The sequence below is a fragment of the Ursus americanus genome, chromosome 16, assembly GCF_024610735.1.
Source record: "Ursus americanus isolate L20-20 chromosome 16, mUrsAme1.1.p, whole genome shotgun sequence".
NCBI classification, from domain to species: Eukaryota; Metazoa; Chordata; class Mammalia; order Carnivora; family Ursidae; genus Ursus; species Ursus americanus.
The window spans coordinates 2,632,014-2,659,193 of NC_142142.1; the positions used below are offsets into that span (position 1 = coordinate 2,632,014).

At 50.6% G+C, this 27,180-nt stretch overlaps 1 protein-coding gene across 15 annotated transcripts in view; it reads right to left on the reverse strand.

Annotated features, from left to right (window-relative positions):
- Positions 1-27,180, reverse strand: part of PPFIBP2 (PPFIB scaffold protein 2) — a 166,985-nt gene that overhangs the window by 104,399 nt on the left and 35,406 nt on the right. For 7 of the 15 annotated variants that reach the window (XM_087868064.1, XM_087868062.1, XM_087868063.1 and 4 more), the window contains one exon: positions 10,629-10,725. In XM_087868064.1, the coding sequence (XP_087724190.1) occupies positions 10,629-10,692 (64 nt within the window). In that variant the 5' untranslated portion in view covers positions 10,693-10,725. Of the gene's footprint in view, positions 1-10,628; positions 10,726-20,431; positions 20,693-21,106; positions 21,242-27,180 lie in introns of those variants that run through there. The other 8 variants (XM_045783040.2, XM_045783041.2, XM_045783051.2 and 5 more) reach the window with 3 other exon arrangements.

Consider the following 27,180-nt stretch of genomic DNA (forward strand, 5'->3'; position numbering starts at 1 on the left):
TGCAAACTGCTGTAGTCACTGTGGAAAACAGCATGGAGTTTCCTCCAAAAATTAGAAATAGAAATACCATATGATCTAGTAATTCCACTATTTGGTATTGACCCAAAGAAACAAAAACACTAATTCAAAAAGATACATGCACCCCTATGTTTACTGCAACATTGTTTACAATAGCCCAGATACGGAAGCAACCCCAGGGTCCATGGGGGTAGACAGATGAATGGATAAGGAAAATGTGATATATTAATATCACACGCAGCCATAAAAAAGATGAGATCATGCCGTTTATGACAACATGGGTGGACCTACGGGGTATTCTGCTAAGCGAAAATAAATCAGACTGAGAAAGACAAATACCACATGATTTCACTCATATGTGGAATCTGAACACACACACACACACACACACACACACACACACACACACACACAGCAGAATCAGACCTATAAATACAGAGAACCAGCTGAGGGTTGCCAGAGGGGCGGGGGTGGGGAATGGGCAAGATGGGTGAAGGGGAGGGGGAGATACAGGCTCCTCTGATACGGAATGAGTAAGTCACCAGCGTACTGAGAGGCACAGCATAAGGAATATAGTCAGCGAGGCTGTAACAGAGATATATGGGGGTGTATAAACCTTTGAATCACTATGTTCCACAGGCGAAACTAATGTAACATCGTGTGTCAGCTAGTCGAACATATTCAATAATACATTCAAATTAAAAAAAACTGACCATAGATTAGGCCATACAGGAAGTCTCAACGAGACTCAAGAATCCTATTAGGGGGACCTATTCCTGTCTCCGTATTTCTGTGGGAAGGGAAGGTGGTTGCCATGAAGGCCATATCTGTGGCCTCGCCCCTGCCTCCCCTCACTCAACTTTTCCTCAAAGGAAGAACACGTCTTCTGATGAGAGAGCTGACAGAAGGGCCTCTGCAGAGAGTCGCCCATTCCTGGATGCAAGCACCATCCTCCTGGGAAGCTTTCTCAGACCAGCTCTGCCTGTGGAGGTCTGTCGTTTGGGATTCAATTCAATTTCCGATGTAAGTGTGTGTCTGGGATGTCTGGTATTCAAGGTCCTGATGGTGGCTTCGGGTCAAGCGAACTTTCCTAATCAGTAAAACTAAGATAAAGCCACTATTTTGTTTCTCTTTCTGTTTGACCCCTTTGTCTATTCCTTAATTGGTTTAAAACTAAGGAAGGGACTAATGGGATGTTACTTAATCATTATTGACGGAATAATGACACCCCCCCAAAGATGTCCAAGTCCTAAACCATGGAACCTATGAATGCGTTACCTCGCATTGCAGACGGGACTATATAGATGTGATTAAGGTGACGAATTTTGAGACAAAGCGGTTATCCTGTACTGTTAATCACATGAGCTCTTAAATAAGAAGAGGGAGGCAGAAGATTGGGTCAGAGGGACATGTCCTGGGGATTCGACCTGTCACTGTGGGCTCTGAAGACAGGAGGAAGGGGACAGTGAGCCAAGGAAGGTGACAGCATTATAGCAGCAACAGGGCAGGCAGGGGCAGACTAGCTGTACAGAGGAAACCATCCAAGAACACCCCAAAATTAAAAACCCATGTATACACACTCTTTTAGGCAATGAACTGACGGAAATCTTCAGAGCTCAGAACCTTGGGGTTAAGAGAGCATCTGAGCTGGTGTTTGCCCTATGCACCACTGCCAGTTCCCCGATGGCCTATCACCTGGGCCACAGGCCACTCAAGGGGGGCAGGGGACAAAGCTCAGCCTGAGCACAGGGAGAGGTCAGAGGGGAGAGCTCTGCCCAGAGCTGGGATACGAAAGGGCACTACCCTCAGTCACCTGGAGAAGCCCACCCCCCGAGAAGGACACTGGGGCTTGACTCTGGAATAAAAGCACATACAAATAATTCAATGTTTTGAACAATAAAAAAAAAAAAAGGGGTGAGGGAACCACAGAAAGTGTGCGATGGGGAGGAATCAGACGCTAAGTGGATAAAAGGTCAGATGTATTGTCAAAATAAATCTATACAGACTAAACTGGCCAATTAAAAGACAGATATTGTTAACTTGGTTAAAAAGTGAAAACGCATCTATAATGCCGTGGCAAAAGCTACACTTAAGACAAAAGCACATGGAAAGCTTTCAATTGAAAAAAGATGGAAGAAGGATAATACCAAGAAAAATAATAACCAAAAGGAAGCTGGGACGGCCAGATTAACATGAGACAAAACACTCTTTAAGACAAAATGCACTGGGGCGCCTGGGTGGCTCAGTTGTTAAGCATCTGCCTTCTGCTCAGGTCCCGATCCCAGGGTCCTAGGATCAAGTCCCGCATGGGTCTCCCTGCTCAGCAGGGGGCCTTCTCCCTCTGCCTGCTGCTCCCTGCCCACTCGTGCTCTATCACGCTTTCTCTCTCTCTCTCAAATAAATGAATAAAATCTTAAAAAAAAATAAAGACAAAAAGCATTGCTAGAGATGAAGAGTATAACTATATGATGATGAAAGCCTTTACCAGGAAGTACTAATTCTAAATGTATATTCATATAATACAAAACACAGCTTCAAAACAGAATTATGAGACAAAATCCACTCTATAGTAGAATTTTAATATGCATTTCTAAGAAACTGATTAGATCAAGCAGACAAAAAACAATCAGTAATGGTAGGAAAGATTTAAACAAAGTGCATGTACTGAGCAAGCAGAGAACATTGCCCCGACCACTGGGAGAAGGCGCACACCTCCCAACCACGCAGGGACAGTAATGACAGCCGACAGCGCTGTAGTCCAGGCCATAAAGCAAGTAAGTATCAATAAATTTCAAAGGATAAGTACTGGAGACACTTAACCACAACACAATGAAGTGAGCAGGCAGTTGAAAATATGTATTATTGATTGGCTTTTTAATTTGTTTTTTAAAAGAGTACAGATACATTTAAGTAAGTAGAGAAGAAAATGCTAAAACTATTCAAATGTTAAACATGAATATATAGTAAGTATTGCTACGGAATGCATACGTATCTATAGATACTGTGATGGTTAATTTTACGTGTCAACTTGGCTAGGCCACAGTACCCAGATATTTGATCAGACGTTATTCTAGAGGTTTTTGTGAAGGTATTTTCAGACAAGATTAACACTGAAATCAGTACATCGTGACTAAGGCAGATGGTTCTTCATAAGGTGGGGGGGGGGCCTCGTCAAATCAGTGAAAAGGACTTATCTCCCTGGAAAAAGAAGGAATTCTGCCAGCAGAGAGCCTTCACATTGGGGCTGCAACACTGGCTCTTCCCTGGATCGCCAGCCTGCTGGCCTGGCCTGTAGATTTTGAACTTGCTAGCTTCCATAATCACGTGAGCCAATACCTTAAAATCAATCAATCACCCAATCTCTCAGAAATCTCTCTCTCTCTCTCTCTCTGCACACACACACACACACACACACACACGTTGGTTTTGTTTCTCTGGAGAACCTGGACTAATATATATACAAATTTATCTATTTACAGGAGAAATAATATATACAAATATACCACACACATATAATAAGACTGATCAACAAAGACCAAAGTCAGTTCTCTGAAAATAATAATAAAAATGATAACCCTGGCAGTGGGTGTTATACGCAAATAATGAATCATGGAACACTACATCAAAAACTAAGAATGTACTGTGTGGTGACTAACATAACATAATAAAAAATTGTTATTAAAAAAAAAAGAAAAGATAACTCTGATAAGGGGTACCTGGGTAGCTCAGTTGGTTAAGTGACCTACACTTGGTTTCAGGTCAGGATCTCAGGGTCATGAGATTGAGCCCTGGGTTGGCCCTGTGCTGGGCATGGAGCCTCCTTAAGACTCTCTCTCCCTCTCATATTCTCATTCTCTCTCTCTCTCTCTGCCCCCGCCACTCTCTCAAAAAGAAAAAGAAAGAAAGAAAGAGAAGAAAAGAAAAGAAAAAAAGATTAACTCTGGCAAGACAAAAAAATAGAGGGTACAATTAAACAATATGAGGAATATAAACAGAGATATAACAAGTGTAGCAGATCTTTAAAAAATATGATAGCTAGGATGCCTGGGTGGCTCCGGTTAAGCGACCACTCTTGATTTTCACTCAGGTCATCATGATCTCAGGATCCTGAGATCAAGCCCCAGGAGGGCTCCGTGCTCACCATGGGATCTGCTTAAGATTTTCTCGCTCCCTCTGCCCACCCCCCTCAGGAGCGTGCACATGGGCACGCTCTCTCTCAAATAAATAAATAAATCTTTAAAAAAAAATGTAGGCTAGCCATGTTATGTTAACAAAATTAAAGAACTTGGGGCACCTGGGTGGCTCCGTGGGTTAAGCATCCGACATCCAACTCTTGGTTTCAGCTCAGGTCATGATCTCAGGGTTGTGAGACCGAGGCCTTATTGGGCTCCGGCTCCGGCGTGGAGTCTGCCTGGGGGATTCCTGCCTTCTTCCTCTCCCTCCCCCTCTGCTCCCCCCCCCTACTTGCACATGCGCTGGCGTGCTCTCTCTCTCTCAAGTAAATAAATAAAATCTATAATAAGATAAACATAATAAAATCTATATAAAACCCCAAGAAACAAAACTGAAGCTCTTAGTAAAATTAGAGGGTTAGATAGATATAACTTGCCAAAACTCAACGGAGAATTAAACCATTGTTTATAACCGTGAAGAAAAGAAAGCCTTTCAATAAGAAAACACCAGGCCCACTTGGTTTTGCAGGTCAGTTCCTAGACCTGCAACTATAGCAAGTATCTGAGGAAGGAGTGGTAACTCCAGTTTTACTCCAACTCCCTCAGAGCATAGAAAACGAGGCTACGCAGCCCTGAAGTTGTGGAGGAGGGCTCCGCCAGTGAGAGGGAAAATCGAAATGATGGCTGTCGAACAGGGCTTGCCACCGTGGGCCATTCTGATCCCTTTACATAAAGATTAGTCTTTGATAGCTCAGCCCACGGGACCCCTCCGAACTTCCACTCTGGGTCAGAATCAGAGCCGAGCCCTCTCAGCCTGCATCCTGAGTGGGCAACAGGCAGTTCCGGTTCTGCCCCTCCCTCACTGATGACGGCTCTGCGCTGACCCACCTCACACAGGGCCCCGACATGGCCTATTAACGGACCACGTTCCCAGCCCGGACTCAGCAGCAGCCTTCAACGCCACAGCTGAAGCCGTTCAACAGTCAAGGTGAATAATCTAGTCTTGACCAGAACTTTCTCTGCTCCCAACCTAAATCTTGAAAAAAACAAAAAACAAAAACCCAACACCCAGACACAAATCAGAGTTAGCAGAAAGGCAGGGAGCAGCCTCTTTTTTTAACCGTCATAAAACAGCCTCCTTTTAAATGGTCCTCATCGGTGGGTACAGCTTGCAGATGCCTGCCCGAGGGACCTCCTGCTACCATGAAGAGGAATGCATGGTCCTCGGTGTCCTGACCACGGGATTCTCTGCTACTATCACAGAAACGGCCTCACAGAGCAGCCACTGAACCTGTTACCCCACAAATTAAGCCTCATGCAAAATGAGACTATGTGGCAGTTGTTCTGGGTCACCCAGAGGGACGTATCCAGCAATATACAGTTCGATTGCAATTGTCAAGAGCGTAATTCAGTTATGGTATCATCTGCAGGCCAAATCACCGGATTAATCAGGAGCAAGAGCAAAGGTTAATACTGTACTGGAAGCTAACAACAATGGTCTTTTGTACTAGAAACAAATCATTTTGACAAGGGGGCTGGGGTCTTTCAGTCACCTTTTTCCAACTTTCCAGGATAGAATTTTGGTGTTCCAATCAAGTACCGTCACACCCGGGAAACACCCATTCAGGTTTCAAGAATTCAACCCTGTAAGGTGTTTCATTTACTAGTCCTGTTTCTGCTTGCAAGGCATTTCTTTTCCTCACACCCCCAGGGCCACTGGGTGCCTGGAGATACGGGCCACCATGACACTTTTTTTTTTTTTTGTCTTAAAGACTTAATTACATAAATATTGATACCACATGCCCTAAGTGTACTCTTTTTGGAAAGAGTTTCAGAACGTGAACCTGAGCCTATCATAGTACAGAGTAATTAATAAAGAGAAATCCCTTGTTCTGTAGCGTTATAACTAGGAATCATTATTGAAGGAACTTTGTCCGTTTTAGGAGGAATCCACGTTGTTTTTGCATAAATGATTGCTATGTGGGGCACGCAGGAAGCCTGTAAAACTTTCTTCCATTTGAAGTAAGTGGTAATTGTGTCTTCAGAAAGTGAGAGAATACAGTCCGTGGGTACTCATCTGAGCACCTTAACAGCTGCAGAAGTAATTGTGTTTTGGTAGTGTTGGCATCACTAGACGTCATTCTAACTAATACCAGGATAGAAATACAGAAAGGACGATGTAAACGTTCACATAAAAATGTCATTTCCGCGGGATTTGTGGCATCGTGATGTGGTAACGCAGTTTTCAAACACTCTCTTGGATGCCGCCCTTCCAGCAAAGGAAACCTTACTTGGAAGTCTGATGCGTAAGAGAGACGAGAGCAGAGTCACTCTGGCTGGGGAACTGGGAGCAAGAACAGAACTTGACCCCACTCCCAGTTAACTCTTCTCTACAGATGGCCCCACAGAGCCCCCGGGGCTCTATTACACATCATCATAAAACCAGTGTGGGCACAAAAGCAGCCTGGAAGAGCCTCAGATGGCCCTGGACCCAAAATCCTGACATTTACCAGCACTGTGACCTTGGGCGGTAAAAATCATAGTGTCAGTACTAATCTCAACAAACAGTAACTTATATCAACTGAGCACTTCCTATGTGCCTTCTCTGCATTAATGTAATCCTCCCAATAATATGAAATAGGTACTAATACCACTATTGTACATGAGGAAACTGAACTCAGACAGGGATTGAACAATTTGCCTAAATATCCCATAGCCAGTCCTAAGTGACGGGGCTGGGATTCAAACCTCAACTTGAACAACCATAAAAACTCTTACGTTCTTTCATCCAGTTTGGCCCAACCACCTTGAATATGAGGAGGGTATTAATAACCTTGCGAAAGAGTATTCTGCACAAAGACATTCAATAATTATCGTTCTTGGGCACCTGGGTGGCCCAGTTGGCTAAGCGTCTGCCTTCAGCTCAGGTCATGACCCCAGGGTCCTGGGATTGAGCCCCACATCAGGCTCCCTGCTCAGCGGGGAGTCTGCTTCTCCCTCTATTCCTCCCCCCTGCTCATGCTCTCTTTAGCTCTCAAATAAATAAATAGAGTCTTTTAAAAAAAATAAAAAATAATTATCATTCTTGTCATCACAAATAGTGTAGAACGTATACCCTCCAGACACTCACTAATTACCTCAATGTTCAATTATCTGCCAAATGGTTCCTGTCTAATTACTACTTGAGAGATGGTTCACGGGACATGGCAAACACTGAATCTTCAAAAAAAAGTAGTGATTTGTGAGCGCAGAAGAATCAGTGAAGGGCACCAGAGAAAATAATAAATGAAGTTCCATGCACAGCCCGGGAAGCAGACACTATAGAGGAGGAGCCTATTCACAAAAGTAAATAAAATGTGTACGTGACAAGAACTCATTACACACCGAATACGTGCTGGCAGACCTACTGAGGTGTTGGAGATGGAGCAGCAAAGCCTCGGTCCTCGTGGAACCTACAACCTGGTGCGGGAGGCCGATGATACACAAAGAGACAAATGTGAATGTAATAGGTCAGATGACGATCAGTGCCATAAAGAAATATAGACAGGATATGAGGACAGAGTGATGGGAGGGGGAGGGTGCTAATTAGAGAGGGTCAGGGAAGACCTCTCTGATGTGGCAACATTGTGGCAGAGATCAGATCCGAGGGTATGTGGAGGACAGCATTCCAGCAAAGGGGGCAGCAAGCACAAAGGTCCTGAGACAGCCGGCGTGCAGGCTACAGCAAGGTATGTCAGGAGGAAAGTGGTAGGAGGTATGGCCATAAAGGCGGCCAAAGGCCAAGTGGCGTCTGGAAGTGCTGGCTCCGTTGAAGACTTCAGATTTTACCCTGAGATGGGAAGCCATTGACGAGCTTTGGAGAGAGGAATGCTGGGATTTGATGTATGTTTCAAAGATGGCTCTGCTGCTCTGTGGAAGACAGCCTGTAAAGGGCCAGGAACAGGGCAGAGACCACTCAGAAGACCATGCGTGAATCTTGCAGACCCCAGGCGAGTCCAGCAAGGCATGCACAAGCCTTATACAATGAAAGACACAAAACTCAAATGGGTGAATGAGGTCCTGAGTAAGTAAGAACTCTACCACGTCCTTGAGAAGATGTAACATAATGAAGACTTTTTTTTATCCCTTGTTAATTTATCAAAAACTAACATTTTTGGTGCTTAGTATGTGCCAGGCACTGTTCTTGGCACCTTATGTGTGTAAACCCTCTAGGGTGGGTACTATTATTATTCCCATTCTAAATATGAGGAGACTGAGGCCTGGTCAGGTAAACAGCTTGTTGTAGAGCTAGGATCTGAGCCAAGCAGCCTGGCTGCAGGGGTTCCTCCTGACCAATCTGCAAAGAATGCCTTGGTTTGTCTTAGATCGCCTCTCTACAAAACTCTCACACCTGTTCCAGGCACAGCGGCCCAAGAGGCCCTCCTAGAAGGAATAAGCCAGGGTGGAGGATGAAGGAAAGAGAAGGAGGAGGGAGAACTTTGTGCTAGGAAGGCAGAAGGATGGGCCTCCTGGGTTCTGCATAACCCATGCCAAAGGCCTTTCCTCCTTGTCCATCCCAGACCCTCACCAGCAGATCCCTTGTTAGGCCAAAGGCCCTGGGGGTCACATATAGCTCTCTGAGACAGGGCATTCTGCCAGAGGCTTCATGATTTTCAGAATGCCAATGTGCAGAAACTGGGAGGCAGGAAGAGCACTGACCCCATGCCAACTGCCCTCTTTAGGTGGTGTCCATTCATCTCTCACAGCTATCCAAGAGCTCTAAGCTGTGAGGGTCTGACCCTGTGGCTCTGATCTCCATTCACATGAGCCCCTGGCAGCTTCCAGATGAGACTCTATGAAAGTCCTGCTGCGAAACCCACGCTCTTGACTATTTCCTCTCAGTGGGGCTTCAGAGGCCCTAACCTAGACCAGGACATCCGATCTATGGAGCCTGTGAAAAGCATTAGTCAGGGCTCTCAAGAGCCCTTCTGTTTGCTGAGAAATTCACCGAGCCTGAAAGATGACAGCTACAACATGTGCCACCAAGACCATGAAGACTCGTCAACACACAACCCGAGCCCCACCCCAGGCCCCAACACCCAGAACCCTCAGCGAGTCAGGTTGTCTCCGCAGGGTGGAAGCAGCAGCCAAGTGCCTGGCAAGGGGCAGCATCAGGTACCCACACACATCCTGGGCTTTAGCCACACTCAGCCCAAGCCTGCCTCCCCCCACACCGCCCTCCCCGGCCTCCTCCAGCTGAAGGGCCACACGATGACAAGCAAAGTCCCAAAAAAAGCATGCCCGGCATGCAAATAAGGCCACTGACTTGTTATCAGGTCAGAACAGAAGGAGGACCTGGGACCTTCGGGAAAGATTTGCAATGACAGGTTTATTCTAATCAGCATGGGCTTGGGCTCCCCCCTGTCGAAGAGTTAATTAGCCCAAAGAGCCCACTGGGAGCCTTTTCCAATTAACCAGTTTTACTGGGTCTTTTCTAAGGAATATTCCTAATGGACAAATGTGAATGTTAAGTCAGTTATGATAGGTAAAATACAATATGACATAGAGAACATTCTTTTTCTTAAGATTTATTTAATTATTTGAGAGAGAGAGAGAGTGCGCACGAGCAGGAGGGGCAGAGGGGGAGGGAAAGAGAATCCTCAGGCAGACTCCCTGCTAAGCATGGAGCCCACGTGAGGCTCAATCCCAGAACGCTGACATCATGACCTGAGCCAAAATCAAGAGTCAGATGCTGGGGCACCTGGGTGGTTCAGTCAGTTAAGTGTCTGCCTTCACCTCTGGTCATGATCCCAGGGTCCTGGGATCGAGCCCCATGCCGGGCTCCCTGTTCAGAGGGGGAGTCTGCTTCTCCCTCTCCCCCCGCCCCGCTCATGTGTGTGCTCTCTCACTCTCTCTCACATAAATAAAAAAAATCTTAAAAAAAAAAGTCAGATGCTTACCAACTGAGCCACCCAGGCACCCCAACAACAATCTTTAGGTGATGAGATGAATCAATACCAAACTGCCTCCTGATTCCCAAAGACACTGGAGACTAGCTGGGGAAGGGAGCTGACACGTGCATTCTGGTGGCAAAGTCGCCAGACTTTTAAGTTTTATTTCGGCTCAACTGTGACAAGCCATGATGTGTTCTGGCCAATTTGCAGTAAAAGCGATCTTACTGCAGCCAAGCTGCCTTAGAGCCGGGACCCACGCTGTGCCGCCGTTCGACACCTGCCACCATGCAGTGCGCCCACGCTGTCTCGGCGGCCCTAACCTCGCACCAGGTAGCAAAGAATTCTGCGAGTCTGAACTCCTACACACAGAGCTGGCATGCACAATGAGATACAATAAATCCACCGAGGGGCTTCTCGCTGAGCCAGAAAGAAAGGTCAGAGGGGAGAACACGGTTCCGCAAGTGTGGAGTGCAAGCCATGAGCCGCGAGGGCTCCCTGCCCATACCTGCCAGGATCCCGTCCATTTGCTCCAGAGCTGCTTCCAGCGCGTGACTGGCATCGGAAGCCATGACTCCTTCGCCCTCGGTCTCCTCCTCCTCCTACTGAAAATGCAAGCACAGAACAAAGGAAGAGTTACAGAGAGGTCCACGTGATGCGCACAAGCCTGCAAGCCCTCCTTCCTCGGCCCAGGGGCACTCTCTCCCAAGGATCCTGGCAGGCGACCCCCGATCCTGCCACCTCTAGAGCCTCGCCCTCCTGGCACGAGCGCTCTGTCTCCACGACCCTTCAGCATGCGATCCCGCTCGCTTCTGAAAATAAGAGCCACCGTGAAGAGTCCCAGGTTCCAGAAGCTGCAGCCAGCACTTGGGAAGCACCCCTACGAGTCAGGGAAGGTGACTCCAGAGGACGCGTCCTGCAGCAGAGGGGATCACGACAGTCTCAGCAAGTGCGCAGCTGTCCTCCGGCTGCCTTCATCCCGCACCTGCAATGCTTTCGTGGGGTAGGTGTGATCCGGGCTGAGCCCTCTACGACCACTTTCACTTCTCAGGCGGTCAACAAGGGCCTGGCCTCGGAAGGCTGCCAGCACACTGTCGTGGGGAGAGATCTGTCCTACGAAGCTGGAGCCCTTCCTCTTACCATTTTAGTTCTAGTCTACCGGACACTATGCAAGGTGCAACAGCCCATCTCCTCGGGACTGAAGAGCTTCTCCAAGGACACACAGAGCAGCCAATCCCCCATCTAATGGAGAAGATGGCAGTTGGTACCATCTCCGCACAACCCTGCCTCTACGAAAGGTCCTTCGGCTAAATGGTCTTCCTGCAGCCTCTTCTCATTTTTCTGGCTTCCCACCTTCTCCCTGGCTGGCAGGGAGAGACTGACAATGTATTTGTAATCCCTAGGTCATGTCTATGAACAGGAGGCAGGAGTCATTTGCTCCTTCAGCAAAAGCCATGCACATGCCCAGTGGGCGTAAGCACTGTGGAGAACAGAGGCCTGGCTCCTCTACCCCAGGATGGCACGTGTCAGGAAGCAGGGGTTCCTGGGGGTCTCAGCTCACGTTCCCTGTGGAGCTGGACTTTCGAAGAGAAGAAAGCAAAGCGAGCAGCCATAGAGAAGTGGCTTTGGAGATGGTGTGGGTAAAGATTTGAGGACCACAAAGAACCACAGGGGACTGTACCAGGCCGTAGCAGCTCAAACAGTCGGGTTCAAACACTGTTCTGTTGTTTATGTGACCTCTGAGCCTCAGTATCCTCATCTGTAAAATGGGGATAATGCCATTCACCAGGTTGATGTCATGATTAAATGAGGAATGACTATTTCACAGAAAATACTTCGTACATTCCCTCACAGATAGTAAGTGCTCAATGTAAGCTAGCTGTTTTCGTTTTTGTTTTTGAAGTGAGGCAATAATTTCAGGATGTATTTGTGCCAGGACAGCTCACTGGAGGAGAGACTTTAAACTCAATGGGGTAGGCTCAGGGAGGGAGAACCCGGGTGAGTCCAAGAGGCTGGTTCCCCTGGCATGGCACAGAGAGATAAGCAACAATGTGTGTGGAGGGGAAGGGCAGTGATTCATAGGAGCAAAGGCCAAGGAAGGTTTGGGAACAGGCACTGGGCTTCAGCAGGCCAAGAACCATTGCACAATCAACTTGGGAAGGAGAATGGGAGCTTGTGGAGGGGGTGGGAGCCTCGTCGGCACCTCAGGGCTATGGCAGGAGCCAGGCGAGGCTGCAGCAAGGAACAGAGCTGGCCCTGCTGAGAAGAGCAGCCCGGATACCTGGAGACCCCAAACACCATGTACAGATCTCAGGGCCTGAATGGAAGCAAGCCAGGGGGTGGGGCAGGGGTGGGGGAGAAAGGAGAGGTAGCAGGAAGGGGCGGGGAGGAGAAGCAGGGCAATAATCAGCATATTCCCATCTACTCAGAGACGAAGGTCTGAAACACTTCCCTCTGAGGACTTCCCACTGCTCCTGATGAAAAGTCCCAACTGCTCGCTCACTGTGACCTACGAAAGAGGCAGTGCAGGATCCGGCCAGGCCAGCCCCACATCGCTCTCCCCATTGCTCATGTTCCAGCAGCACCGGTCTCCTGTCTGCCCCCCAACACTCCAAGACCTTCTCCTCTGCAACTTTCCACCTGCCATCCCCTCAGCCCTGAGCACGCTTTCCCAGCTCTCTGCACGGCTGGTTTCTTCCCATCTTCCAGGTTCCAGCTTCCCTGTGTCTTCTGAGAGAGGCCTTCCTGGCACACCTCCATCCATAGCAGCCCCATCGAAGCACAGCAATTCTCAAGTATCTCGTCCGTATACTTGCTTCCTTGGTAACTGGCCTTGCTCCCCCTCCCCATGGAGGCAGGGGGACCCCGTCTGCCTCGCTCACCCCTCTGCGCCCAGTGCCTAGCTGAGTGCCTGGCACGCGGAAGCTGATGAGCAAATACTTCCACCAACATTCCCCGAGCCCTGCCGTGCTGGGTACTGGGGAGATACTGATCCATCAGACCGAGTCCCCGCGCCCATGGACCACGCAGGTGGTGAAGACGAAGTGTGAACGAGTCCTTATGACGCAGTACGGGCTGTATGCTCACTGAGGCGGGTGTGCGGCTTCCTCGGGTCTTGCAGGGTGAGTAGAAGCTTTCTCAGAAGATAAGGGGGAGAATGCTATTCCAGGCAGAGGGCGGGTGGGAAGGCAGGGAAGCGTGTAAGGGCAGGATGGAGTTGGCAAATACCAAAACGGTTAATGAGAGTCTACCAGGGCATCCGGCCGCTCAGGGTGAGTCAGAACCTTCCACAGAACTCATGTAAGGGTGACAAGGGCAGTTATCGAGAGGAGCTTGGGAATCACCCACCACTTCAGGGGTCTGGATGCCGGTACGCAACACACCAAGGGGCTTCCGATGTAAACAGGACAGATTTCTGAGAAGAAAGGTCACATCTTTCAACAGAAGGCCCTACAGGGGGCCTTATTAGCAGGGTAAGAGGGAGAGGACAGTTGGAAGGTGCCCAGCCCCGAGGGCCCAGGCCACGTCCCCCTGCAACAGAAGGGCCATAAAAGGAGGCCCATGGGCCTTCTGCCCAGTGATGAGTTTGTACTTGGCAAACAGCAAGCTGGGTGGACCCGCGGGAGGTGGTGTGAAGTGAAACGTGAGTCAAAGGTGTATCATATTGACACCCCGGGAGCCTGGGCCGGCAGGCTGGGAGCACTCCGAAGCCAGAACCTGTTTAGAGCAGCTGATGAGCTCAGTTCCAGACCTGCCAGGTCTGAGGCGATGGCAGGATACCTGGGTAAGAAGGGGCCCCGCCAGCCGCTGTCACGGGGCAGCTGTGAGGTGTCAGTGGTGTGGGGGACAGAGAGACCGTGGAAGGGCCAAACATGCCATCGATGTGAGGCCTCCAGCCCCCATCTGTGAGCACAGACTCTCATCAGAACAGGGAAGCCACAAGGCCGCCGATCATTCCTGTTCTGGCAGCTAGTAGGCCTTTTCCCCGCTGACCATGGTTGAGGTTAGAGCTCCTTTCAGTAACAGGTGACAGGGACAATCACCGCCCTCAAGGAACTTGGGGCCTCAGTGGCAAACCCATCAGACAGCAGCATTCAGCGTCTGTTCATCCTGCAGGGACACAGCACCTCCCCTGGGAGCCTGGGTTCATCAGGGAGGTGGGGCTTCCCGGAGAGAAGCGAGGTGAGAGGCGACGACCCAAAGCAGCTGGGAGAGAGCCGCATTCCAGGGAAAACGCCGAAGGCCCAAGCGAAAGCAGGGCAAGCTCCAACTAAGCAGGTGGGGGGAGTGGGAGTGAAATCACGTTCTCCGCCATTGACAGGAGACCCAACCAGGGGCCTGGCACAGCACGGACCCAGCCCAGGAAGGAGAGGGGCAGGCAGAGGGTGACGGTGCTCTTAACGAGCTCAGTCCAGTGACAGTCGTTCTAGTGGCCAAAACCAGCTTTCACTCTCTGGACACCTGGACTTTTCCCGGAGCCCTGCACTGACGGTGGGGGAGTAGGCTGACTTCGCTTACCAAGAGCCTAGCTCACCCCTAGCTACAACGAAGAGGTGCAAATGTTAAGAAAAGGTGCAGCCCACATACCATTCCCCCTTCCCTTCAGCCACAGGCCTCTCTAGATGCTGTCACATCATCCTATCTGTGACGATGTCCCACTAACACAGAACTTTACCCTCTTTGCTACCAGCCAGCCAGAAAATGACCCCCTAGCTATAAGCCAAGCCAACATGGGACCGCCATGTTTTAGAAAGACAGTGTCTGGTGACAGATGTCACAGCCACCCGAACTGTACCACACAAAGGCCAGCTGGGAACCTGGACGTTGATCAGGGTGCAGGAGCAGGGGTTCTGAAGTGCAGAAAGTGAGCCACAGTTAGCCGTCCATTCTCTGACGCACTCTCAGACGGGCGGTCATTTAGACCCTGCACTAGCGGGGACTGTTGATTAAGATGAATCTTGGCGAGTAGCCTTGACTTATCCCACCCATGCTGAAGTGCAAGCTGCCATTCCATTTTATGAAGTACCTTTCTCTCAGTGAAAGTGGTTAGAGCTGCCAGTGTTTCGGGCAGGCTGCCCACGGCCCGGACAAAGGAAGGCATCGGGGACAGATCCAGAGTCCCCGGTACGCCTACGCCTGCAAGGCCTCCTGTGCCACGGACACAGCTGAGCCAGAGCTGGGACCAGACTCCTTGACAGCTGCATCCAGGTGGAGGGGTGCAGGAGGACAGTGTCCCCAAGTAGAAGGCAAGGCCTGGGGAAGGAACCCTCAGCCAAGAACCTACCACCACCAAACTTGGACTCACCACACGCCTCCTCCTTCCCCACATGGCCACCAGGTGGTAAAGAAGTGTCACCGTATCACAACCAACCACAGCCTTTTCCCCACATTTACAGGTTGCCCGGAAACCAGAGCTGCTCCCAAATGGTCATTTTAAGACATACATCTTGCTGTCCCTATGCTTGGGGGGCAGCTTCTTAACAGGGTATAGGACATTTATCAATTTGGGATAAAAGAGCAAGAAGCCATTTTCAGCATTAAAAAAAAAAAAGGAAGATGGAAGAAGACATACAAGGGACACTGATGGCAGTGCCAACATTCTCGACCACATCCCATATCAACCGATAAGAACTCTATTCTCAGAGCACACAGAAGAAAGACCGTAGGGTTCACAGCCAGACAGTCTTGAGTTAAAACATGCGCTCTGCTGCGTAACGGCTGTGGGTCTTTAGACAAGTTGTTTAACCCCTCTCGGTCTCAACGTCCCATCTATAAAATCAGTATAACCAATCGCATTGTTGCCAGTGAAAGTAAACAAGATCGAGCTCAGGAAATACAGCACATTGAACCGAACATCTAATTCAGCTGTCCACTGCAACAACAGTAGAGGAATTTATTTAGGAAGACATAAGCCCACAAGGACACGAAGTGATAGGAGACGTAAGGTCAACGGCTCTGCAGCAAATGTAAAAGGGCAGCTGCTCCACGTTGGAGAGCTTCCCAAAGCTCGGGGATGAGTTCTCCCGCAACACGAAACTCACACGACACCTCGTGCATCAGAACACCCAAAGAGAGTTATATAATTGGTGAGGACTTTGTTTAATTCCATGATAATAAAACGGAAAACCAAGCAAGTGACAAAAGAACTGCACGGAAACCAAAAAAGTAGAAGAAACCCCGGGACTTTATCTAACTGGAAGTGCGTGGGGAGCACGGTGGGGATGGAACGCGCTTGTGAGCGGTGGGGGTGGGGCTGGAAAGGCAGGGGAGGATTCCTCCCTTCTCGAGTGAGGACTCAGAAGTCTCTAGATAATGACAAGTGAAAAAAAATAACAAAACAGCCAAACGCAGCATTTTTCAGCAATATGGATAAAAATACTCAGAAATGTAAAGAGGCTGCATTTGAAGAAGAGCAATGGGGAGGGGTAGGTGGGGAGACAACAGCTGTGTGAACAAATCAGGTACAAGTAGTTGACTGTTTAAATTGTGTGGATATATCCTCGTGATCAAAATAAAAACAATCAAGATGATTTAAAAAGGTGATACTGCGGCGTGCCCGGCACAGAGCAGAGACTCGGCGTGTGCTCCTCCCTCCTCTCCCGCACGCGTCTGTTAGCTACTCTCCAGCTTACCCAGCGCTGTCTCCCGTAATCCCCACATGCCACTGAGGAGTTCTCCCACTTTGCTGATGAGCAAAAACTTAGGCAGCTCTCCTGAGGACGCACACCACCCTTCCACTTTGCCTCTGAGATGCGAACCGACGGGAGGGTTTGGTCACAGGAGGATACCTTTGCCACAAGGAACACTGGCTGAAGATGGACGGGGGTGGTGGCGGTGCAGTGCACTGGTGAGCGCAGGAAAACCAGGTGAGAGAGGAAGGTAGCCTGGACCGGAATGATGGTGGTAAATGTTCTAATTCTTGATGGAGTGGACATGGGAGACAGGGGTCAGAATGACTACGAGGTTTTTGCCCTGAGTCTCTGGGAGAGAGGGAGGGGTGCAGGAACAAATGGAGGGGAAGAAGGGATCAGGAGATTCTGTTTTGGAAACATTCCTAAGGTGGGGGGAGGGGGTACCTGGGTGGCTCAGTCAGTTAAGCATCTGCCTTCAGCTCAGGTCATGATCGCAGGGTCCTGGGATGGAGTCTACTTCTCCCTTTCCCTCTACCCTCCCCCTCCCCCGCCCCATGTTCTGTCTCTCTCTCAAATAAATAAATAAAATCCTTTAAAAAAAAAAAGATGCTTTAGGGGACATCTAGGAAGATATGTTGAGTAAGGCATTTTGAAATACGAGTCTGATGTGAATCTGATGTTTGGAGGTAAGTCTGGCTGGAGAGAATTGGGGAGCCATCTGCAGAGAGATGGAATTCAAAACAACTGCATGAAGTAACCTACGTAGTGCAGAGAGAGAGAGAGAGAGAGAGGAAGAGAAAGAAGGAAAAAAGAAGAAAAGCAAGAGGCCCCAGAACTCTCTGGAACACTTCAACACAGCCATCAGGGAGAAGAAGCAACAAAGGGGACTGAGGAGGAACAGCCAGGTGAATTGAGGAAGTGCTGCCATAGAAATCACACAGAGGGTTTAGGATGGAGAAGGATGCAATCAGGAGATCCGAGGGCTGCTGAGTCAGACCTGACGGTCTTCTCTCCCAGCACTTGCTGCTGGTGATCTCATCTGCTCCCACAGCCTCACCTGTCCCTGCACTACCGCACCCTAGACTCCCACAAGCACCCCCTAACTGGCTGCCTGCCTCCAGGCAGCCCCGTGCACCCACCCTGCACTGAAGATTCACCTGACTCAGTGGTCCTCAAACACTGGTGTTCATCAGTCACCCGGACAACAACACAAGCACAGAGGTCCAGCCTCATTTAAGTAGAAGATGGCCTGAGCTCTGTATCCCGTCCCAGCTCCTCGGTGACTCCGATACTGAACGAAGCTGAGGAGCCAATGAAAGAATGCAAACACAACTCCTACCAGGCACTCCGCTGAGAAAGTCTCAGGGGCTCACCATCAGCCCCTAGAATTCATGCCTTTCGCCACATGCGTTGCAGATTACCTTCCAGCACACCACTCAGGCCAAGCTCTGCCCCATCCCATCCAAATGTCTTAGTCATCAGTGCACAGACGACAGCTGACTATACCAGTTGCTTTCCTGCTTTATGCCCAAGCCAGTGGCTTTCCTTACTAAATTCCCATCTTCTCTTCAAGCCAATTCTTCCAGGAAACCAAAGCTGATCCTGCCTACCTCAATGGGATCTCCCCATCTCTTTGTTTTTTTCGGGAAAGGGAGGAGAAGTGGCAGTGCACAGCCATCTCTCCTGCAACTCTTCCATGTGTCTCGGCCCCTGAGGGCACCCCCATTCTGTAAGCCCTGAGGACACTTTCACAGATTCACTGATAGAACTATTCATTGTCAGTGGGAAACCAGAGCCTGAGTGATAGGTGTGCCCCCCCAACACCTGATACCCACTACCCTCTCCATGCCCTCACACTTGGCAGGCCCCCCAAAATGGTCTTCTCCAATATGCTCCCCACCCGCTGTGGTGATGCCACCACAGTCACCAAGACAGAAACCTGGGAGTCATCCCGGGCCTTCCCGTCTGTCATCCACATCCAGTTGGGTCTCCACAACCAGCAAAGTCTCCCTCGTCAGCCCCTCTCACATCTGTCCCTTCCTCTTCTCCTGCCCCACGTCAGGCCACATCATCTCTCATCAGAATGACCACAATGGCTTCCTGACTGCCTTTCGTACCTACAGCCTCACTCCCACACACCCCTCCCGTCCACCCTGCTGCCAAGAGCACACCTAACCCAGGCACTCCAGCACTTGTATGACTGTTCACCAGCTCGCACGCCAGAGAGAAGGTGAAGGAGCCATGACATAGTCAAGAGCATGCACTCTCTAGTCAGGCTGCATTTGGGCCCGCATTCTTCCCGTCATGGGCTCTGTCCTTGGACAAGTTCCTTAACATCACTGAGCTTCATTTTCCCTATTTACAAAGTGCAGGTGAAAATATACACATCGTGGGATTATGGGGACTCGGTGAAATAACGTATGCAGAAGTCCTCTGCATATAGCTGGCTGGGAGTTCACAACCACAGCAGTGATAATTCTCTCAGCCACACTTGGCCCCCTCTTGAGTGCTAACCATTTCGCCCCTCCTGATTTTGCTCTAAGGCCCCTTCAACATGCAACATTTTAGCCCATGACCCCCATTCCACCTGCTCAATTCCTGCTCTCACCCAAGGCCCAAATCCAGCATCATGATTCTAGGGATCCCCTCCCATCCCCCACATGGCAGTGACTGCTCCAGCTCAGTCCCCCTCTCCATGCCCATGACAGACTTCCCTTATAGCACCTGGAACTCTCTAGAACACTGGCCACTTATGTGTGTGACTCCTTTGTGTGACTGGTAAGCTCTTTGTGGGCAGGGCAGTGTCTCTGAAGCCCAGAGCTCAGCCCCAGACCCGGCTCAGAGCAGGCCAGCTCATGCGAGTTGAATGGAAAGACAGAACCATACATCTGCCTGAAGGAGGCAGCTGGAAGCTGACCAGGGGCAAAATTCCTCTCTATCTGTGGTTCTTAAAACAAGTTACCTGCTTCCAAAATACAATGGGACAGGTAAACGATAGCCATTCTCCTTCCACAAAGGAGCACATGGATAAAATAGAGGTCACTGGTCTAAACTGGAAGCTGAGAGGCTCCCGTGGGTGGCAGGGGCCCTGAGAGGCCCTGCCCAGTCTGGAGGTCTCTGTCTGACGAGGAGGAAAAGCAGCCCATTTGGCATCAGAGCAGTGGCAGGGCCCGCAGGCACCGTCTCTGCAGCAGGACAGAAGGCCAAGGCCACAGACGCTGGCTTTCTGTCAGGACACTGGAGGGGGTTGTCAGAACACAGAGCAGTCGGAGCAGGACGGGGGGCCAGGGCGCTGAGAGAGCCGCTACCAGATTGCTGATCGCCTTTAGCCAATATCTGAGTCTGATAAAAGGGAAGAGGTGGAGCCTGGATTTCTTCTTCTTTTTTTTTTTTTGTAAACATTTCATTTATGTATTTGATAGATAGAGACAGCCAGCGAGAGAGGGAACACAAGCAGGGGAGTGGGAGAGGAAGAAGCAGGCTCCTAGCAGAGGAGCCTGATGTGAGGCTCGATCCCAGAACGCCGGGATCACGCCCTGAGCCGAAGGCAGACGCTTAACGACTGCGCCACCCAGGCGCCCCTGGATTTCTTCTTCTAACCAAAAGAAGCTTAAGTAGCCTCAGAAAAACTGCACAGGAGAGCGACAAGAAAGCCTCCGAAGGTGAAAAAGCCACTGACCTTGCGGCAGTGGAATCCCAGCGTCAGTCACTTCTGGTAACAAACACCCGTTTGGCGCTTTCGGCTGTAAATATGTTTTTCACACACAGGCTTCTCATTGCCACCTAAACACCCCAGGTCAGGCTGCTCAGTTTGGTCAGCCAGTGACGCTGAGGCTGGGGGCTGACACGGGCCAGAACCGCCTGAGGGGCCCGAAGCCCAGGCTGGCGGGGTCGGGGACCAGCAGGGGACGGACGCAGCATTTCTTGCATAGCGTCTGTCTTCCCCGCGGGGCCAGGTTAGTGAGCTGTGTGCGCTGGGCATTCCCAGCCACTCCCTGTTGGGCGAGTTCCAGAAGATCCCTAAGAACATTTGTGCTGGAGCCCGGCTCCACGGAACCCGCTGGAAGGAGTCCCTTTTCTTTCTGGCCCTTCCACTGAAAACCCAGCCCAAGTCCTGTCACATGCCACTGCCCCTCCACCGGGCTCGTCTGGCACATCCAAACCCAGATGCTTCCACTTAAGCTCTTACCCAAAGAGCTCAAGCCCTTCTCCCCAAACCGCAGTCCTTCAGACAAGGCTCCACGACCCCAAACGGCTCTTCCACCAACACAAAATCATAGCAGGGGACTCGGTCACACTGCGCAATGCCCTCCCCCGAAGAATGCGACGACAGCAGCAGGCGCAGACACCTCACCTCCGGGCGCTGTGAGGCCGGACTTCCCACCGGCTCAGCTGTCCCCAGCCTCAGGAGCAGGGCCAACATCCTCCCTCCTGCTCCAACGGCAAGCTTCTTAAGAGAAACACCACCCTCAAAGACCTGATGAGCGTGAGACACCACAGCCCAGCCCACAAGGAGGAGCACGGGGTCTGGCCAGGAAGCGGGTGTGAGCGAGCGTGAGGCTGTCACGGCTCACACCCGAACAGCCCATCGGACCTTCTGGGCTTTAGAACACTGAGGAGCTGATGCTGGGTCCCATCCAGGACGATTTCGTATTTTTAAACACTTGCTTCCCCTTCCTCTGACTGTTCTCACCTCCTATTTCTGCTCTTGACACTCTGCCTCCCAGCTGGTCCTTTTCCCCAATTCAAGGGCTTACTGTCCTATAGAGGCCACGGCAATCTCAGTGACCAGGGCCACGGGCCTCAACCCAGGCCTGCCGAGGAAAGGTTGGGGCAGGTCTCAGAAGACAAGCAAGGCAGGTGCTCCAGCCAGGAGAGGGATCGAGGGGCAGGGCAGGCAGGCCAGACACTGTGCCTTTGAGAAGAGGGAGCTGGGGAGCCAGACAGGGTCCAGGGGACACAGCATCACCAAGCCCCCCATCAAGGTGCCTCTTAACACTGCTTACAACAAGTCCATCTGTGTCTTCACTGCCATGAGGGCTTACTGCAGCCACTTAGAGAACTCGGGATGGAAGGTTCTTTCCCTTCCTTCTGAGAGTCTCAGAAATAGCAAGTCTGAGCAGTAGACCTAAATGAGTGTCCCCTTCCAGGCTGGGATGTGAAGGACCATGCCTCAGCCACAACACTTCACACGCCGGAAGATCTCGCTGCCTGCCCCTCGGCCCCCCACCACCCACGAGACAGCAAACGACGGCTCGCCACATCGTGCCCCGCAGTTCCCGCCTGTCTGTAAAAGCCGCTGCTCCAGAGGTCCACAGAGATTCCCCGGTCCTACAGAAGCAGCAGCCCCTGGGAAAATACTCTGTCCTCCTCTAATCTTCCCGGTCATCGTGTGACAGATTATATTCATCAGCCCCATTTTACAAAAGAGGAAATCGAGATACAAAGATGTTAGGACACAGCCTGAGGTCACATGGTTGCTGCCAGTCCTTCTGTGGAGTCCAGTCTGTCTGTCACGGAAGACCCGGCTTGCTCTCCCCACCACACTGCATTACCCTGCAGATCTGCTCAGAGCAGTGAAGGCTGGGATACGGAAAGCTGGTTTCCATGTCCAAACAAACGGGGCTCCGAACACCTGGGGACAAAGGACTACTACCTTCTGCCCTTCATATGGTATCTTCATGGGGATTCTGCGCGCTGCCCTGAGCCCCCTAAACTCTGTTACAAGATCATATTTTACTCAAAAAAAGACAACACAGAAGAGAAAACAATTGTCATAAAAATGCAGGACGCATAAAATCAACATACATATTTTTAGATTTGTTTATCCATTTAACAAATACGATTGGCTCCCCATTATCTGTAAAACCCTGTAGCAGATGCTAAGAGGAAATTAATGAATGCTATCGATCTAGCAAGGGCCAAAACTCTTCCCTCTCTCATCCATGTCAATCAGAATGTGAAGGTTGCTTGTAGAACTGGGCCCCTATCTGGGATCCGTAAGGCAGAGCCAACAAACTTTGGCTTTTACCAACTTCAACTTCAGAAATGCATAAATTAATGGTTTAACTTTAAAGTCATCGTGGTACTCCTTTGTGAGAAGAAAACATCATTCCCCTGAAATTCCCATCATCTTTAAAATTAATTTCAGATGGCAATTCAGTGCTCATGTCAACTTGACAACGTCACGAGCTCAACAGGCAAGTCACATGTAAAACTTCACACGGCAATTACTTGCAAAGAGAAGCTCAGCTTCAAAAATCGACCATTTGCCCATCGTTTATGGATAATAAGGCTCAGTCCGACACCCACTCATTCAAGCGGATGAACAGTCAAAGGGAAGCTGATCGGTGCCTGGCGCCAAAGAGGCCCTGGTGATTCCAGAAAGATACATGCATGTAGCAACATGGCACCCAGTGCACTGCGGGGAGAGGGAGGCTGAGCTTCCTCGGGGCAAGGCAGTGGGCGGAAGGAGTGACCAGCGCAGTGTGAGCGACCCCAGAAAGCCGCAGAGAGGGCAGCATGCAGAAATGCAAAAGGAGTAAAGAGTGTACGTGTCCTAAGGTATGCTGGGAGGCAGGTGTGTGCGTGCTTGTGTGTGTGTGTGTGTGTGTGTGTGCACTCATGTATGCACATAGCTTGCCATGACCAGAGAACTCGGAAAGAATGAGAGCAAATGAGGCTAGGACCAGCTTATGAGGGGTCCCCCACCTCACCCCTAGAACTTGGCCTTGACCCATCAGGCAATGGGTCTGGAAGCCTCCCATCCTATTCCAGCAATAATGCAGCAGGATGCAAGGACCTTCTCCCTGAGAAGAACCAGGCCATGGCAGCCTGTCCCCTCAATGCCCACCTCAGGAACCCTCCCACACCTCCTCTGACTCCGTTTCCCCTTCCAGCACCCTCCCATTCTGGACAGCAGGCCCTCTTGGCCCTGCTGCTGTCAGCAGTCAGCACACAGGACCATCCCCGACACCCGCCCACCTCCCTCCAGCCACCTCCCCAGCTCACACGGCCTCTGGGGCATGACTTGCCCCAACTCCCCCTGCCTGGGGAGGCAAGTTCAGGTGCCTCCGCTCCTCCAGACCCTCGTGCACCCAGATCTTTAATCTGGCACGTCCTTCCTACCAGACTCCTCAGCGCACTACCACATCCCTCACTGGTGAGAAACAGAATCCCTCACTTCCCCTTCTCTCCTCCTCTGACTTCCCCTCATCTAGCCCCACTGAGGCCCAGCCTCTCCGTAGTTCCCTCTCTAGGCTGAATCTGCCTCCCTCCCCTCTCCTACTCCTTCCTCCTGACCCACAGGAGTATTAAAGCCCCTGCTCTCCTCAAACACTTCCTCCGGCTACCATCTCATGCTTCTCCCTGGTTTCACTGCCAAGGCGCTCACCTCCTGTTCGCTCTGGCACCTGCTGCCATGAGATCACCTCTGTGCCCCCCTGCTGCTCCTCCACCCGCCCCCCGAACTACATGCGCTCTTCCTCCTGTGAGAGGCAGTACAGAACTGCTCTCCTTGGCATCTCACCCACACCCAAACCCTTCCGATACGCTCCTCCTTGGGCATTTGGGACAGAACGCTCTCTGGGTTCTTCCAGGTCCTCCCCCTCCACTCCATGTCCTGTGTCTCAGCCTCCACTCCCTGCCCCCACTTCCTCTCTCTTCTGCAGTCACACCCTGGACAACCCATATTTCATCTCCATGTTTGCCACTCCTAAAACTAGACCACTTTGTAAGCTCCAGAACAAAGCATCCAAATGTTCATCAGCTTTCTGGCCATTTCTGAGCAGCCCCCGAGATCCAGCATGATCTGAAACTCTCAGTGTGCTCCTGCTCTCTCTGGGTAGCTCCTGGCCTGCCTGACCTGCATTCCTGTGACCCTCCCCGGCCTTGCCACAGCAGAGAGGTGCCCGCGGATCTCCGCGGGCAGGGAGCTCCGTCTTCCCCCCCGGCCACAGCCACCCAGCCTGTATCCAGGTATCCGAATCTCAGCCTTGGACGGCCTCCTCTCACCTGAGCCATCCCTGGCCTCTGCCACAGGAATCCAAACTCACGAGTCTGACATCTAAGACATCTGTTAGCTGACCCCAAACTGTCTTGGACACACGATGGTAAGAATAATGGCTGCCATTTTTTAAACACACGTTCTGCCCCGAGCTAAGCATTTATAGGTGTCTTAGACCTCAATACTCGTAACTGTTGCTATCCAAATTTTACAGACAAGGAACCTGGAACTTGGCAGAGGTGAAGTGAGTGACTGGTCAAATCCCACGTCCTGGAAGCAGTGGAGATGGGTCTGACCCCAGGCAGTCCGACTGCAAGGTCAAGTTCTTACCACTCTGCAGCCCTTCCTCACCGAGCCTGGCCACTTCCAACTGTATTCTTCTGACTTCTCGATACTCCAGCCATAGGAGAGCATTCTCCTTTTGCTGTGCCCTTTTCATGCTGTCCCTCAAGCTAAAGGTCCCTTCTGCAGTTTCTGTCCATCAAAACTCATTCTTCAAGGAGATTCTCCTTTCTCCAAGACAGCATCCCCACCGCTACCTGTCCAAGAACACCTCTGCTGGCCCACAACCCATGCTCACACCTCCATTTGGGTTGTTTCATGTTGCCATGGAGACAGCCAATAGGGGCTGACATTCTCTTGGACCTCGTCTCCTGGGGGACAGCTAAGTATCTGACTGAGGGAATGGGGGAAGGAACCCAGTACGTGTGGCTCACCCCACCCTTCCCACTCTTTTTCCAGAGCTGCCTTGCCACAGGGAAGTGGCCTGTCCCCAGCAGGAGGCAGTCATCCAGGTCTCTAACCCAGGTGGATATGCTAACTGGGGAAAAGGATGCACTGGGAACTCTACGGGCCACACTCTCTGAACACCTTTATTGGCCCCAGAGCTGATATCTTAGTCTCCAGAGGCATCCTTCAGTGAGTGGGTAACAAGGGTGTCCAACCCTGCCAACTACCCCCCCAGCCGTCCACACCTCCGTTCTCTCCCACGTCCATACCTCACCCGCCCCCCTGGGCAGACAGAACTTTACCCGCAGATACAAACTGCCGGCAGTGAGCTTCCTCAGTCCCGGGACACAAAGAAATCTACCCTCACTGCCCTCCTCACAACGGAGAACGCACGCGCGTGCACGCACAATTTTACCTCCAAGGAGGAACAAATGGTCGTCAAGTCATTTCAGTGTCTCAACCTGACGACAGACTCAGAGAAATGATTCCAGTGTAACCTCAACTTGAATACTTTCAAAAAGCTTCACTGCAAAAATCGTCTCCCACAGGGGTGCCTGCATGGCGCAGCTGGGTAAGTGTCCAACTCTTGGTTTTGGCTCAGGTTCTAACGGGGTGGTGAGATCGAGCCCCGTGCCGGGCTCCACACCCAGCGCAGAGTCTGCTTGAGATTCTTCCTCTCCCTCCCTCTGCCCCTCCCACTCATGTGTGCACTCTCTCTCAAATAAATAAATAAATAAATAAATAAATAAATAAATAAATAAATCTTTTAAAAAAATTATCCCCTAGAAATATAACCAGCAAGGGCTTACTGTTGAAGCTGGCTGATGTGTAAGTTGACTCATTACACGGTTCCTTCTACTTTCGTATATGTTTGAATTTTTTTATAACAAAGGGGTTTTTTGTTGTTATTTGCTTGTTTTTTTAAATCTAGCACTTAGGGAGCTGAGCTTTTCCAGAGGGACACACGGGATTCACCCTGCCTTGCTGGGGACCAACAGAACCAATACTGAGGTTCGGACCTAAACTTCTGGCAACACAGATGACATCCTTTCTGCAGTGCCATTCAGGCTCTCTGAAGGTCCTACCTCCTGACCAAACGCTCAGCCCACCCTCGCTCAGACCCTCATCATCCCTCTCTCCGATTGCCAAAGCCGCCTCCTCTAGGCTTCCTGCCTCTGGCTGACTTTCCTTCAACCCATCTTTCCCAGAGCAGGCAGGATATGCTTTATAAAGCCTATGGCATTACTCCTCTGCTCCCAAACCTTCCATGGCTCCCCACTGTTTCAGGAACAACGCTGTATTCCATAGCTCGGCCCTCCAAGTCCTCCCGTAAGATTCACCTTCCCAGCTGCACTTCCCACTCAGTTCAGCCCCTCTGAGCCACTTCCTACTCCCTAAATACAGAAGGATTTCCCTGTGTTCTCTCTTTCCTCTGTTTGGGATGCTTTTCTCCAGCAATACTTTCAAATCCCACATATTCTAAGACCTTCTCCACATGCGCCAACCCAAGGAAGCCTTTCCTGATACCATTACCCCAGGGCTTGAAGGTGCTGGGTGCTTCCCTCTGCTTCTGCCCTACTTGGTACTCGCCTTTATCATCTCACTTACAGCTCTGGTTATACGACTCCTCGATATGTCTGTCTCCCCCTCTAAATTAAGATGCTTGAGAGCAAGGAGTATGTGCTATTCACCTT